Consider the following 16,595-nt stretch of genomic DNA (forward strand, 5'->3'; position numbering starts at 1 on the left):
TGAGCTAAATCTCCATCTTAACAGTATCAACACCATGACATGGAATCAAAGGAATGTGCCCTGTCTCTAAAATTGCAGAAAGTATTTCCTGCAGCAGTTTTAAAGCTACTGCTATAGTCACTAGTCACTGAGCTAGGTTCTATTACTTATGAAAGCCTAAATTCAAAGTTTGAAATCAGGGACATTTAAGGTTGTGTGTGCTTGCAAAAGAAAAGCTTTTTCATATGCAGAAAAAAAAGCATAAAATTCCTTTCTCTCTCTTTCAACAAATCTGTTTGGTAGTTTTCTAAAATGAAGTTATTTTATATCTTACAATAGCAGAATTGATAGGTCAGCTGCTATATTAGAAGCAAATTCAATGACTAATTAGGAATATCTGTCTGAAAAAAAAATCTTTGTGAACAGTGAGTGTGCAGGATGCCAAAGCTTTCATGTCTCACTCTGAAAAGAATGATCTGTAAGAAGAAAGAAAAGCTGAATTCTTTTAAAATGTGATAAAATATTTCCATTATTAGCATACGTTGTAAAAAAAAAAAAAAGGCCTATAAACATTCGTCCATAGTAATGGAACAAAACTTAATCTTTTTAGTTAACTGTGATAGACAATTTTATATATTGATTCAACTGTATATGTTTTTCGAGATAAACTATCAGTTTAGAATTCTTTTTTCTTTAAAGGACATAAATTTTAGCAAACTAGGCCTACATCGTTTAACTACGTCGCCATCAGAAACTGTTTTTTTACTTGTAGTGTTACAATAGTCGACTTCTGAGCACTTAATAATTTTAATAAAATATTTTGCTGGCCTAATAATTCTTTTTGGAGACCCTCAGATTTTAAAATTGTTTTTGTTATTGGTCATGTATGCAAAAAAAGTGTTGTTTTGTTTAAAGTTAAGTATTGGGATATACAGGGTTCGTAGCGCTCCTAAAATCTAAAAAATGAAGTCTCCTAAAATTCTCCTAATATTTTGTCCACTCTCCTAAAATTTTTACCCAATATTTTTTTTAAAATATAATTTTGCTTATTTCTTGCTAAAAATGTGAGGGGAAAAAACAACAGCGTTACTAGGCATTCTGATGGGCTGGCTGTGTTGATGGGCTGACCAGTGACGCGTCTACACCGCCTTTCACCACTTGTGAAGCACAACCTCGTGATTGAAGATTGCCTTGGCTCAACTCAAACTCAAGCAAACATTTCACCTGGCATTATTTTTCTGAAGGCAGAGTAGAAATGGTTGTTTCATTGTTACGACTGAAGACGCACTAGATCTAGTCTGTAGTGACTATTGTCTATAGTTAATTACCAGTTTAATGTGTAGGCTACACCCCTCCGGGCCCTCCATCACCTAAAATCTTGTTGTAACAGTAAGAGTGACTTCGCGTGGAAAGTCAGTAAATCATCTATCTAGAAATAGTATCTTCTAGATTTAGATCTAAGTTAGATCTAGTGAAGATAATTCGCACCTAACCTGAAAACTCTTGTGAATTTTAGTCAATTGAATGACCTTGATAAATCTAATGTCTAGACTACTCTAGAAATACGCTAGAATCTAGTGAAGATAATTCTCTCACAGCCCCGAAAAGTCCGAATTTTAGTGACTTGGATCAAGAGTCTAGATCTACTCTAGATGTAACAAAAATATTTCGCACATAGCTGTAAAAAAGTCCGTAAAAGTTATTTCGGTCGTATAAGCCAGGGAAGCTACATAGTTGAAAAAGAAATTGTGCTTGGAAAAAAAAACGCTATTAGGTCTAATTTCCCCCCCCCCCCCCCCTATCGAAAAGCCATTATTTAGTAAGCAAATGTCAACTAAACATACAAATAAGCCTTTAAATTACAGGCTCTGTTTATAAGGAGGATTTAAGCACAGTTAATAAAAGAATAAAATGCACACCATTACTTAAGTATCTGTAAGATACACATAGGAACTAAAAATGTACATTTCCACGACAGAGAATATACATATATGAAGGCATCTCTAAGAATGTTTCTTATTTTAAGAAAATGGAATAGCAACCATTTGTAATGTTCTAACCAATCTTTGGGATGACAATCAACAAAGATAACTTTCATTATATTTTCTGTGGACATACCACAGCTGATGACATTGTTTCTGTTCTGGGTGGGATGTTGGCAAGATATTTATTACTAGTCGCCGCTATTTTGCAGGGCCGACCTAAGGCCACTCAACCTATGCGACCACAGTGGGCCCCGCATTTCATAGGACCCACGCTAATTCAAGGTGTATAAATTCTTAAATTAAACCATTTTATAACTTAAAAAACAGATTTCCTGCGCCCTCCTGTCGATTTACCAGGAGCTCCTGGAAATCTCTGGAAATTGCAAAATATACGAAAAAGTCCTTAAAATATACTGAAATATATAGACAAAAGTTGTCATTTTGGGTGTCACTTAATATGGAAAACACCAATCCAACGCACGATAAATAAAAACGGCATTATGCATAAGCCGTAATTGTGGTAATCTGGTGAAAGAAGCTTCTTGCGCCTCAAACTAATGAAGAATTACTTGAGGTCAACAATTCTCAAAGATAGATTGAAACATTTGGTAATTCATGCTATTGAGCGTAGGAAATTAAATTATGATATTCTGTATGACTTTGCTACACACAAGGCTCGTAAAGTAATTCTGTAGGTAGTAAAGAATGAATAAAATACATAGACGAATTTATTTTCTAAAACAAACTCTTAGATTTCACTTATTGTCCGCTTCCCTAATCAAACTTGGCACCGCAAAATCCGTTTCGCATAGGGCCCCCAATGCTTAAGTCACTTCTCGGTCACAATGGTTAAATCCAGCGCTGCTATTTAGTGTTTGTAAAATGTTTTCATGTTTTGGATGTTCCTTCAGAGTTGAAGATAGTTTACTTCCTAGCCCAAACCTCCCGCAGGACAAAGGGGGATGGGAGCGGGCAGGGTTTGATAAATTTAAATGACAATCCAGTGCGCAGGCAGCCATCTGTAGTGTGAATATTACTCTTGTTTTTTCGTGGGGTGACTATCCGCAGAAATAAGAGAGTGATCTTTCCTTTACTTCTTCTTGTCGTCCAAACTGTTGAGGGAAGAAGAGAATTATATCTATAGATTTCTAAAATCAAGTAACAATAATTGTTTTGATAAATGCATAGTTCTTTTAAGTTTTACAATGTATGACACAAATGGGCATATATATATATTAGGGGTGCACCGGATAGTACTTTTCGGTATCCGGCTACATGACTCAACCAGCTCGTTTTACTGAAGTTTTTGCAAATCTTCTAAATAACATACCTAGATTCATATTATTTTTTAATTTACTTTCTTGCTTTAAACTCTATTACTGATTGATACATTAAAATTAACATCATTTTTTAAAAGATATGCTTATCGTAAACTAAACTTTGTAACATGAGATGGTGTGTATGTATGAGGCCACCAATAGTAAAGTAGTATGTGGGATGACCCATGTAGAATATATAAACTTATATGTAACTAATGTAATTTAAAGGTAAAGTTCAATCTTGGTTTTATAGCATAAATCTCTCTTAAGTACAATCTAAGTTGTATAGTGGGTAGATGTTTGTGTTCATGTATTTGACACCATCAACTTGTCATTAGGCTTGCTTCTGGTTTGTACCTAATACAGATAGTGGCTAAGTATATATCTTAAGTAATACCAGTAATAACGAGGAATTACTTAACACTCTTAAATTATTATTAAGAATGTTGTTATTCAATCAAGACACACATAACACAAGAGTAAGATTTAAAGTTAACATGTTAGAAAAAATAATTCAACAGTAACATTTATTTGCAAAATAATACATAATGCTAATTTAATATAATAATGCAAAACATAGCTGCTTCGGTCAAATGACTCATTCTACCAATGGGCAGTTAAACCAAATTATTATTCGGTGGTATTATCAGCTGTCCAAGTGTCCGTTGAGAAAGTGATGCTTTTAGCTTCAGATAACATTTAAGAAGCTTTGTCGTAGACATCTGGAGTAACGCGTTCTGTAAAATATTTGCGACTAGGCACAGTGTATCTTTTCTCCAGGACTTTTAAAAGTTCAATAAATCCAGGTTTCTCAACTACTTGGTAAGGTTTCATGTCAGTTACAATCATCTTTGATATGGCCAAGTGAATGTGTTTAGCATTATCACTATTAATATCCCACAATTTAGCTTTGTCAAGACCTCTGTAATCCCTGGTTGCTGCTTGTGTGTGAGGCTTGATGAATCACTGGAGCTCGTAGACGTACTGGCACAGACAGTGATATTGCTTGATGCAGAATTATTAACTGCTGATTTCAATGCAGTCATATCGTTGAATAAGTCTGGGTGTTATGAGCGTAGATGGCTAATCATAGTGCTGGTTGAGAAGTCTTTAGGTTTGCCTGGTTTACCATGTGACAGTACCATTTTACAAGCATTGCAAACTGCTTTAGAGTTGTCCATTGTTTTGACATTTAAGTAACGCTATATAAGTGATGACTTTTTATCAGCCTTTATTATTCCTGTTCAATTTACTAAAGGCCCTTACAAGCCACTTTTATACCCGTAGCTTGTGTAACAAAATACTTGTAGGGGTGTGTCCTGTAGTTCATCGCCCTAATTGACATTTCTCTCCAAGTAAACAAACTTAGTGTCATCATCTAGTGACCTCTAGACGGTTTCAATATGTCTTAACAATTTGTGTTAATCCATTCTGGCTTAAGAATGGTCAATGTCTATCAATACATTGTCATGGATTAAACAAATAAGAAGTTGGGGATGTTGAGTCTCTTGAGCCCTCCCTTTAAGAATAACCCTGGTCAGTGTCTGTTTGGCTTGTAGTCCAGCCTCCTAATTGAGACTTAACTCAAAGTAAACAAACATATTACCCACCCAATAGTATAAAAGGTGTGGCTTGTGGTCCAGACCCTTGATTGACAACCTATCTCATAATAAACAAACTCATACCAGATTAACCTTATAGAGATATGACTTGTAGAGAGTAAGGTAACAATATTAATAGAAATACAAGTGTAGCTTTTACTATCCGGTAGTGATATCGACCAGAGCTGGATATTGCCGGATAGTGAAAAAGTGCCTAATATTCGGCCGGAGCAACTATCCTGTGCACCCTTATATATATATATAATATATATATATACACATACATACACACACACACACACACACTGGTATACATCATACATTTCATCCTTAAAAAATCTCCTAAAATTTTGTCATGGAAAAGTGCTACTAACCCTGGATATAGTTCTTATGAACAACATGTTTTTATTGCAAATTATTGTTGCAATATCACTCTTACTGAAAATTGATTTTTTTTTTGTTTGTTTTGTGGTTGTAAAACTCTTGGCCAGCCGAATTAAATTTCTTCGCAGCCATATCTAGAACAGTGATGCTCAAAATACGGCCCAACATGGTTTCATCTGGTCCTCTAAAATGTTGGCACAAAATGTAGAAAATTGCCCATCAAAATAATAAAAAATTGAAAAATATATTGTTAACTATGTTAGGGCTTTCACTTTTCTCTGATGGATTGGTACCATGACCATAAACTTTTTGTGTGTTTATGAAATGGGACTCTGAATGTAACCTACCTGGAAAGTGAACGGATCTGAAATTTTTTTGTGGAATATAATAATAATCCAACTTATTATGTTTTATAATGAAATTGTGGCTGTTTAAAAAAAAATAACAACATAAAAACGGCATTATGAAACAAATATGGCGACATTCTTGTTTTGAGTCGCAAAAAAAAAAAGATTGTTAAACTACGCATAGAGATTGGTGGATTTATGAGAAAATTTATCAAACCAGAGACAAAAATGAGTCCTTGATAAAGTTAGCTACATTGTTGCTCACATTTAAGTAGAAAATTTAAGCCATTTTTGGGCACCTAAAAAAAATACTTCAAATAGCTCATAACCCTAACCATAACCTTTTGAACATGCCAGCCCGATTTGGTCTGGCATAAAAACTATACGCCCCGCCAGCCCGAGCACCTTACCTTAACGTAATTAAAAATTTTAAGAAAAAAATACATCACGACTTATGGTAAATGACAATAATCTCGAACCCATTAGTGTTGTATTTTTAAATGGTAAATTGATTTACAAAATGAAAAGAATTTTTATTGACAGGTACTCTAGTTTAATCCAAATAAATAAACTTAGCATGATCAGGGAACTATATTCTCAATGATTCTAAGAAAAAAACTAGATCTAGAAAATGATTACAATGATACTAATGATAGGGAAATGGAGATTGACTCGACGATCATCTAGATCTAGATTATTCTAGATCTAGACGAAATAGGTACAGTTACAGTAAATAGAAATACTAGATCTACATCTATACCAGTACCAGATTCATTGAAGGAATGAGGGGTCTACATGCTGAGAAGACTGGCATACCAAGAAAGAATATAGGAGATAAAGATTCTAATACATTTCTCTTGAAATAAAATAGTTTATTTAAAAGTTTTAATACCATTAGTTTGTTTTTAAGCATGCTTGTGTAAAGCGTAATTTTTTCCCAGGAGCCTAGGGGAATAGGAAACTAAGGGCAGGGCACTGCGAGGGTCCAAAGGGTTAATGCAAGTCCTAGATACATGAGTTTATTATAGGCTTAGTTTCAGGGGAATTTCATTTCGTTTTTGTATCTTTTCAGTCATGTGGCCTGCGACACTAGTGTCAAATTAAAATGCCCCGCAGGTCGAATTAGGTTGGGCATCACTGATCTAGAAGAACTGCAACGACTAGATTTCTTGCTTGATCTACTTGTCTTTTCTGATATCTTGATCTAGACCAGATCTCTAGATCTAGATTATTATCAATTTAGATCTAGTCTTTAAAACTCTGCTGCTAGATCTAGATCTAAATTTACAAGTGAGCTCTGTGACCATTACCCTTAAATTTAATGGCCTACAATAATTTAAAAAAGAAGAGATTTTGTCTTTTAATATATAGATGTAAATTTGATGTTGTTTTTTTTGTTTGTTTTGTTTAATGCAAACAAACACATGACAAAACATTCTGGTGCCAAAATGGCTTAGTTGTTCTAGGCTTAAGTATGAATAGGTTAAATTTTCATATTTTATTGTCCACGGCTAGTGGAAGAGTTCGTGATTATAATTATTTTGAGTCAATTTTATAATATGTGTGTGTGTATATGTATATATAATAAAAATAGTTTTAGTATGTAGCTTATTAAACGATAATTTTATATTTATAGTTCCCATGACTTCAACTCCGATGCCTGGCAATGTAGATAGACCTTTTGCCGCTATGACTGGTATAGAAAGCACTCCAGCTGCTAGTTTGCCAGGTAGACGACCCTCAAAAGAAGGTCTCACTCCAATTCAATCAGATCAATCACAACAAGCAAGACCTCGAACAGGAATGCCAGGAAATGGCATGCCTAGAAAAGATAACCCAATCAGATTTTCATTGAGTGATGAAGATTCAAGTCCCTGTCCTAGCCCACCAAAAGCTGCTCCTCCAGCACCACCTGGAGCTACTGTGTGTAAGTTTCATTTTAACTTTTTCTATTGTGATTGGCCTTTTACATATTGGTCTTTTTACTCACAATTTTCCTTTGAATTTACAGCTGCTAGTGGAGTGGGTGTAACATATGGTGTAGGTTCTAATCAGCAGAATAATACTATCAAATCCAGTGATGAAAACAAGACACCCACTTTGGCTACACCTCAGCAAGCTATAGCTGGAAAGGTAAATGCATTTCTTCTCCATAAAATCAAAGAAATCTATTTGTCCCATTAAAACGGGTTCAATGTGGTAGAAATTTTTCAGTTCTGCCCAATAAAAATGTAATTTAGTTTGTTGTTATTATTGATTTTGTTTTTTTAATTATGCATAGCATATAAACATCAAGAAATTTTTTTTTTAAGTTAGAAAAGAAAACATTTTTATTAAGGTATTTCAGATTCTAAGTACAGACTTAAACAAAATTAAACAATGAATAAACAGATGGAAACAAAAAATTGAGTTCATGGTTCTATAAATTACAGAATATCTATGTTATTCTCAAATCTTAATGTTAAATAGAAGAAATTTACTTAATCACTGGAACAAGGTTCTAAAAGTTCATAATAATGTGAGTAGTTGTAGGCGAGTTTTAACTATTGTACTGTAGCTTAAATGAATAGGCTGAACTATGAAAATCACTGAAAGAAATTATCTTTTTAAAATAAGAGCTTAAAATACATATTGTTTAATTTTTGATTGGATTTATATTGAAATAGGATTATAAATATTACATTTGAAACTATGTCACTTTTAATTCTCTACTTCAACACAAGTAAAAGTTAACATTTATATCTTGGGATTCATGATATACCTTGTTATGGAATGGAACTATGCAAGGTCATTTTGAAAAATAAATTATTAATTCTTTCATTGGTTGAATATTTGCATTACAAGGTCATGGTGGCATGCTAATGACTGAAATTTCCTACTATAAAAGGAGTGGTTGATAAATTCCACACTTGTGAAAGGAGATTGATAGGTTCCAAAAGGTGGGAAGATGGGGATGGTAAAAAGTATTTAAATGGATACATCAATAGTTTGGACTGAAATGATGGTGGTAATGTGTTTAAATTGAATTGTTTGTATATTATTAAAGTTATTCCCAGTTCTAGAATAAAAGCCTTGTTTTTACATTGCAAGGATATCAGTTTTGAGTTTACACTGTTACGATACTCTCTCCTAATCAGACCTTATGTGAACACTGCTAAACACAACACAATACATCAACACATCAAGAACTTGACAACAAGGCTCCAAATAATCTGGTACTTAAATATTGGTCAATTAAAACAGCCAATATGACACAATTGGCAACACAATGAACTACTTCTACCATACTGAACTCTAATGTCTCTATTTCTTCTTGGACTCCTACATAACACTTGAGGACTCGACCAGGACCGACTTCATGGCTGACTAACAGTCCCGGTCTCAACGCTCTCCGGTCTTGAACTGACGTTTTCTTACACACTGTGTCTTTCGTACACGCAGGCTTTCGATCACATGACCATAACAATGGTCATATTTGCATGTAATCGCAGTACTGTCCCTTGTCCATGGCCCCACTGACCTGAGTAATTTACGTGTGTGTCAGCTGAACCTATAGTTAACCCTATCTTGCCGCCAATAGGGTTATAACAATACTTTACATTTGTATCTCTGGCATTTAGTAATTGTTTAAAAGGAGAGCACTATACAAAATTGAACATTAAAGAAATGCTGTGTCTTATCAACTCTATCTCATGTAACATCAATTAAACATATTGTAACATCAATCAAGACATCTTCATCATCTGGCACTCTAAACTAATTGTGTCATACCTATACATTATTTTCTGTGAATTTGGGTAACTAATTTATCAATGATTCGTAGTTTTCCAAATATTTATGAACTCAGACAAACCATCCAGCATCAGTTTGATCCCTACTAAGTCTGCTTTTATTGATTCTTAGTGGACATTTTTTGTGATTACAAGGACTCTTTTTTTTTTTAATTAAAAAGAATAACCACATTCCACAAAGGACAACAAACACAACACACAAAATTCATTGAGTGATTACACAAGCGTACATCTTAATTCTTTTTACATTACAATTAATGCTGACACAACCTCTCAGAATGAGGGTCGAACTTGCCATTGCTTATCTTTGATTTTTTTTGTGCTTGTTATTAATCTTAAATCATGAATTATTATCTAAGTAATTCCTTTTGCAATATTGGCTCATTCAGTATCTATTATTTGTGAGAAAGCATTTCAGATCTTCAGTGATTTACAACTTTGCAAACATAATCTCATCTTATCTCTGCCTGAGGTCCCTTCTGGAGCATAGACCACCAACCAGCTTCTTCCAGGCATATCGGTTCTGGGCGAGTCTCTCCAACTGTCCCCATGTCTTGCCCATCTGCTTCCAAATCGGGCGTCATGTATTTCTATGCCGTCCCCTCTTTCCTTGGGGGTCCCAGGTTAGTGCTTGCCTGGTTATGTTGGATGCAGGCTTACGAAGGGTGTGACCTATCCATCTCCAGTGTCTCTGAAGGATATCTAATTCAATGGGCTGCTGCTTTGTTCTTTGCTCTTTGCCACATTTCCTCATTCAAGATCTTGTCTGGCCATTGGATCATAGTATCCTCCTCAGGCAGGTATTGAGGAATACCTGGATTTTTTTCATGGTGGTGATGGTGGTTCTCCAGGTCTCTGCTCCATAAAGTAGTATTGGTTTAACAATAGTATTAAAGAGCCTGATCTTGGTGGTGGTGCTTATTTCCCTAGATCCCCAGGTGTCCTTCAGCTGATGGAAGGCTGGTCGAGCTTTACCAATGCACAACTTTGCATACATGTCTTTACAAATATCAATACTGTGTTTAGTTTTAGAATATTCATATTTACAATGTATATAGTCCATAAGAACCCTTTTAGTTAAATTATTTCTTATGTGAAAATTGTTTTGGTGTTCATCTTGTATTGATAACTCTCAAAGAAGCAACAAACAAGATCTATGAAATATATATTGGAAAAACAATTTTTGAAGTTCATTTTGATGTTATATACTTTGACAGACTGAAATTAAAAATGCCCAGTCCTGGAACACTTTAGCAGCTAATTGGCAGAGTAAGTCACAGCATACTTTCCAACAGTTTAAAAAAATGAGTGAAATGAAATCACAGAAAGAAGACTATTTAAAAAAAGCTGAAGAACAGAAACAAAAAATGGCCAAAGAAAGGCAAAGAGTGGAAGAAGAAAAGAAAAGGTAAACAAGTTTTTTTTCTTTAAAAGCTGGATTTATTTATAAAATTACCAATTTTTTTTATCTTTGTTACTTGGTTCAGGCTATGAAGAAATTGAGATCTATTTTTTTTTAATTCTTTTTTTTTTTTTTAGAGAAAGAGAAGAAGAAGAAGGTATTGAGGCTGCTAGAAAAAAGAAATTAGAAGAGGATAAAGCAGAAGAAGAAAAAAAGAAGCGTGAACGAATGGAGCAGATGAGAAAAGCAGCTCAGATGAGGAGGGAGGCTGTAAGTGAATAACATTTGTTCTTCAATTTTAAAATACTCATGTGCATTAGTTGCACCACTGCCTTTTTAAGGATGTTAGAGCATCAAAATGTGTCAATACCATTGATGACTTAAGCAGAGAGCATTCCTCTGCTAGGATGAAGATGGTAGGATTGAGTCCTTGGGGAAGAGTCCATAAGTTTAAGTAGTTTCTGTGCTGACAGCTCAGCAGCAAAAAGCTGGCTAGAAGTGGTTTCTGTATAGAATAGCAACAATTTTGTTAATACTCCCTGATGTCTTCTAATTTGAATAAAGTACTGAAAAATCCAATTGTTTCTTATTGCTTTCTTTGTGCTTGAAATAGATATTCCATTTTTGGTTTCCTAAAAGTGATTTTAAAATAAGTAAGCATATAAGTAAATATGTATAAATTCCAAAGTGAAAACACAGTGTTATTAGACCAGGTTTTGTCTTTATCATCATTGTCTTCTCTGTTCTCAAAATAGATACTACTACTTATGGTATTGCAGAAAATATTGCTCTCTCTTTATTAGATAAAAATTTCATTTATTTTATAATGTATAATATTTTATAGATTTTTAAAATAAAAAATAATTAAGAAAGTTATACTACTGGTATTGATAATGCTGTTTTATATATTCAACCAAAATACATTAATATTTTTTTACCATATTTCAGACTGCCAACAGAATTGACATGAATGCACAGAATGATCTCATGGCATCTTTTGAAGCATCTTATCAAAATAGGGTGTAAAATAAATAGCACTCCTCAAGGTGTTGAAACAACAATCAGGTGTTCATTTGAACTGTTGTTTCTTACAGCAATGATATGCATATGTTTTTGTTTAAACTTAATATTCTATATGTAACACCTTGGCTGCAGTGTTGGAATCAAAATGGTTGCCTTTCTCTTAATTTTTTTTTATACTATCTCAAAAGTGACACACTTGTGAAGAATCGGACAGAAAGTCCTGAAAATGTTAAGTAAATATGTTCAATTGATTCCATTCTAATTTGTATGTTGAATAAGTGGAAGTTACATCCGTTTTAGGGTGATGTTGCTATTAAGTGCTAGTTAAAAACAAAAGGTTACATTTATAGAATGAAACTTAAAAAGTCAATAAGATAGCAAAACAGTTGAAATGTAGTAGTTCAAATGTACAGTCTATACAAAGTAGCTGAGCTCTCCCTTCACATAGATGTTGTTTTCTTGAAAGACAAATAGAGTTAAGCCTATTGGTCAGGTCAGGATCATTTGTGTTCATCTCCTTTGCTTGGACTAGCTGAAGTGTTAAGAGCTCTTTCCTCATCTTTTTCCAGTCTCTTGTCACTCTCTTTATCATTTGCATGGTTTTTTTTTTTTAACTTTTGTTGCCCTACAACTGGACAAGTTCTGCTGGCTTTGTTGCAAAGGACATATTACAGGACAATCATCTTTGTGCTTCATCTATATATAGTTCTATTGTAGTCTTAATTTTGTATAACATCTCTTTCCGCCCTTACTTGCTTGTTAGGATACTTATGAACTGTGTCCTTCTGCTCCATTTAGTGTTTTCATAGTAAGGTAATTTTTGAAAAAAAAAAGAATTTAATATAAACAAAGTATTTCCTTGTACAGTTTGTGATTTTGTTAGGTTGTGTTGAACAAAGCAAATAGTTTGTTCTTTTTTTTTTTCATGTACATATATAAGTAGTCTTGAAGTGTTTTTAAAAATAAAATACATGTTCAAGCTATCCTTCCTTCTGACACCATTACTGGTGGTGTGGTGGCCCTAAGTGATACTTAGTGAATATCTTCAGGAGCTGAATTCTCTGAGCTTTGTAAAACATGTGTACTTGTTTATGGTCATGGTATTTTTATTTTGATCTTCTTCAAAATTGTGAGGTATATTGGACTGACATTGTAGACAGTAATGTCTGACAGGATGGCATATATACACTCTTAAGGCTTGTGTATTTATTAGTTGAACAATACCTAAACAGCCTTCAAACATAACATTAAGTTGATGTCAAATGCATTTTTTTCCCCCACTTTATTTCTGTTGAGTTGCAGATTTGTCACTTTTATCAGTCATGTTCCATGATAGACTATATATTTTGTAGCCCAGATACACACATAGACATGACTAGGTCTACAACTTTTCTCAGCTTCAACATGTACATTACTTGATGCTTTTACTGTACAGATATTCTTTGACGAATGCTGGTGATTTGTGCTGTTCCAACTCAACATGCCTAGTGATATCTGCTTTTTTTTTTTTTATAGTATTCTTCCATTTTTTTTTTTTTTTATATTTTGTTGCTGAAAGGTACTACAAAAAAATAAGTTTAATTATCTAACAGTTTTATTCTAGAATTTTACTTCTCTTTCAAAGTCGGCCCCTCTTATTGAGCTTGGACAGTACACATTTCAATTTGGCCATCTTATTGTTGTGTCCATAAATTCCATGTCCACACAAAATGGTCTATTGAAAGTAGTTCACTGATACTGTACTGGTCACCAGGTCACTACTTTCTATGTACATAACTGGTTCAGATATGAAAGGTGGTAGTCAAAAGGCTATGTAATTCTTTATTTGTAATTTCTACCAAATGGTGCTTAAAGAAGGGAGCTGGCACCACGTAATGACTCAGTGCTTTTTTTTTTTTTTTTTTACATTTTGTACAAGTGCAAAGTCCTTGGATTCAATGTATATTGTATTGTACATGTGGGTGTACCTCCAGAGAACAGTGTATATTATATAAGTGTGTTCATTAAATACAACCTGGATGTTTAGTGAAACTGCTGTGCAGTGTGAATGAAGAGTAAATGCTATGACTGCATGCGTCAGAAATTAATGGTAGTTTATTTTTGTTACATTTTTTTTTCTGTGTACAGCTCAATAAATATTGGGATTTAACCCCAACACAGTGATGATAAAGAGTTTGTTCTGGGTTTTTTTTATATTAGTGGAAGTCGTCCTACACCAAGTTAGTACCAGTAAACTGTCAAAAACATATTGCCAACTCAATAAAACGGCTTAGAAAACTTATATTGCATTCCTTAAAAGTGCACAAACATAACACTGGAGATACCAAGTCAGCTTGCTATTTAAGTTATTAGTTTTCCGCCATTGATGGACATTGAAGAACCAACTTTCAATTACTTAGACCTTCCATGAATAAAGTTTTTTCTGAAGTTTATTTTAACGTACCGTTATCCAAAAATAAAAAATTACATTACCCTTTTTTTTTTAAGACAATACCAGATGAATACCTCCTTAATACAGATAATTCTTTCTTTTCAATTATTTTTTATTAACTAAGAAATTATAAGATTGTATTAAACAAATTTAACGAAGTAAGCTTCAGAAATTGTAATAAATTATAGGCTTAGAAAGCTTACTTCATATAGACCGAATTTTAGTTCTCTTTTAGATATAACATGTAGTTCCAATGTAACACTACACATTGAAGCTATTGTACTCTTTCAGCACTAGAGAAGGTCACACGTAGCGAGCATACCTCGCGGCTTCCGTTTCCATAAACACTTAGTAACAAACGGCTAATAGATAGAAATAATGGTGTGAATATATACTACAAATAATTCAAAATAGTTACAATAACACGTCACTACCTAACTTCGTTTCTACTCCAATTGTTTTACATGCTACAGAGACACTGATACTTGATGTTTCAGATTCACGTTTTGTCTAAATCGACTTTCACAAATTCAATCTTGAGACTGTACCAAAATCTTGCAACAAATAAGAACCTTCATGAAGTAGATATTATTACAAAAGTGTCCTCTACATGGACGTGACCCATGTAAAACTTGCAGATGGTAGGCCTATTCTCTCTCATTAACATGTAGCACAGTTTGATCCACTACTATCTAATTAGTTTTATCTCATGGATACACGAATTTTATAATACATTTATTTCACTTCTGGGATCCAGAAATCAACAAACATGTATCATCCATCTCTCATCGTTTGAAGTCTCAAGGGATAAATATTGTTTTTTTTAACTAAAAAAAAATGTTTTCAAATAGTTATGGAGATTTATTGAAATACCGGTACATGCTAAAGAAAAATTCTCAATTTTATTATCGTTATTAAACAAGATATTGCATTTATTAACAATATTTTTATTAAAGAATCCTTTTACCATCTGAAAGGTGAATGAAACTTGTTTTTAATGACTTAACTGTAAAAAAAAAATAGCTCGAATGATATGAAGGGGGAATAACCCTTGAGGGACTATGGGCACGACATGGCCTAAATTGTGTCGATGTGCCAAAAAACCTAAAATATCAATATTTATTAAAATAAACGCCAAAGAAACATCCTCAATTTTAGGATCAAAATTTTCGATTACATTACATTAATAAAATGTAAATCGTACTATTATGATAATACTTCTCTGACGTCAAACTACATATCTGACGTTCAACAAAGATTTATGGTCACCACATATACAACACCACCTAGAAACTGGTTTACTTCGGGCGAGCCAATGCGGCTTCAGGCAGGGTAGAGACACGGTAATCCTTGCAGTCCGCCAACTCCTAGGGAATTGTAGGAGCAAAATTCAAATCTCTATACTGCATTCATAAAGCTTTTGTTAACGTCAGTCGTGAAGGCCTTTGGCAAATCATGTCCAAATTCGGCTGCCCGGATCAATTCATAACAATGGTGCGTCAATTCCATGATGACATGCAAGCAATAGTCCAAGACAACGGAGACTACTCCAAGCTCTTTCCTGTCTCAAATGGCGTGAAGCATGGGCTGTGTGCTGACTCCAACACTTTTCAGCATAATGTTTAAGGCAAGTTTATTCAATGCTCAAATACTACGACTGCATCAGAGACCTGCTATTCGAAGATGACTGTGCCCTTAATGCCGCAAACGAAGAAGACCTTCAAAAGAGCTTGTCCCGCTTCGCCAACGCCTGCTTAAATTTTGGCCTCACCATAAATGTAAAAAAGACAGAAGTGCTGCACCAACCTCCTCCAAATAAATCTGTCACAGAACCAGACATTCTCATAAATGTGCAGAAACTAGCAAACGTCAAAAAGTTTGTCTATCTGGGAAGCATCATATCAACAAACGCCAACCTAGATGCTGAGGTGGACTTCCGTGTTACTGCTTTTGGCAGACTTCAAGAACATGTGTGGCAACGGAGAGGACTCAGCATATCCAAAAAAAAAAAAAAACCAAAAAAAAAAAACTGAAAGTCTACAGTGCTGTAGTTCTACCGTCACTCTTATATGCACCAGACTCCCCTTATATTCCCGCCACATCAAAAAGCTAAACTCCTTCCAACTACGCTGTCTAAGGAGTATCCATAAGGTGCGTTGGTCCGACCACATACCAGATACAGAAATCTTAAAGCTGTCCAACATGAACAGTATCAATCCGACAGTAAAAAATGTCCCAACATATCGCCTCCCCAAATGACTTCTGTACTGGGAGTTGTGTGCAGGAAAGCGCTCCCAGGGAGGTCAATACAAGCGCTATAAAGACACTCTCAA

General features: G+C 34.2%; 1 protein-coding gene across 2 annotated transcripts in view; it reads left to right on the forward strand.

Annotated features, from left to right (window-relative positions):
• LOC106066343 (bromodomain-containing protein 3-like) overlaps nt 1–14,001 on the forward strand; it is a 59,987-nt gene extending 45,986 nt beyond the window's left edge. For both annotated transcript variants that reach the window (XM_013225335.2, XM_056041889.1), the window contains exons 19-23: nt 7,252–7,542; nt 7,627–7,748; nt 10,624–10,814; nt 10,946–11,078; nt 11,757–14,001. In XM_013225335.2, the coding sequence (XP_013080789.2) occupies nt 7,252–7,542; nt 7,627–7,748; nt 10,624–10,814; nt 10,946–11,078; nt 11,757–11,834 (815 nt within the window). In that variant the 3' untranslated portion in view covers nt 11,835–14,001. The remainder of the gene's footprint in view (nt 1–7,251; nt 7,543–7,626; nt 7,749–10,623; nt 10,815–10,945; nt 11,079–11,756) is intronic.
• The last annotated feature ends 2,594 nt before the right edge of the window (nt 14,002–16,595 follow it).

Source organism: Biomphalaria glabrata, chromosome 9, assembly GCF_947242115.1.
Source record: "Biomphalaria glabrata chromosome 9, xgBioGlab47.1, whole genome shotgun sequence".
Classification (NCBI taxonomy): Eukaryota; Metazoa; Mollusca; class Gastropoda; family Planorbidae; genus Biomphalaria; species Biomphalaria glabrata.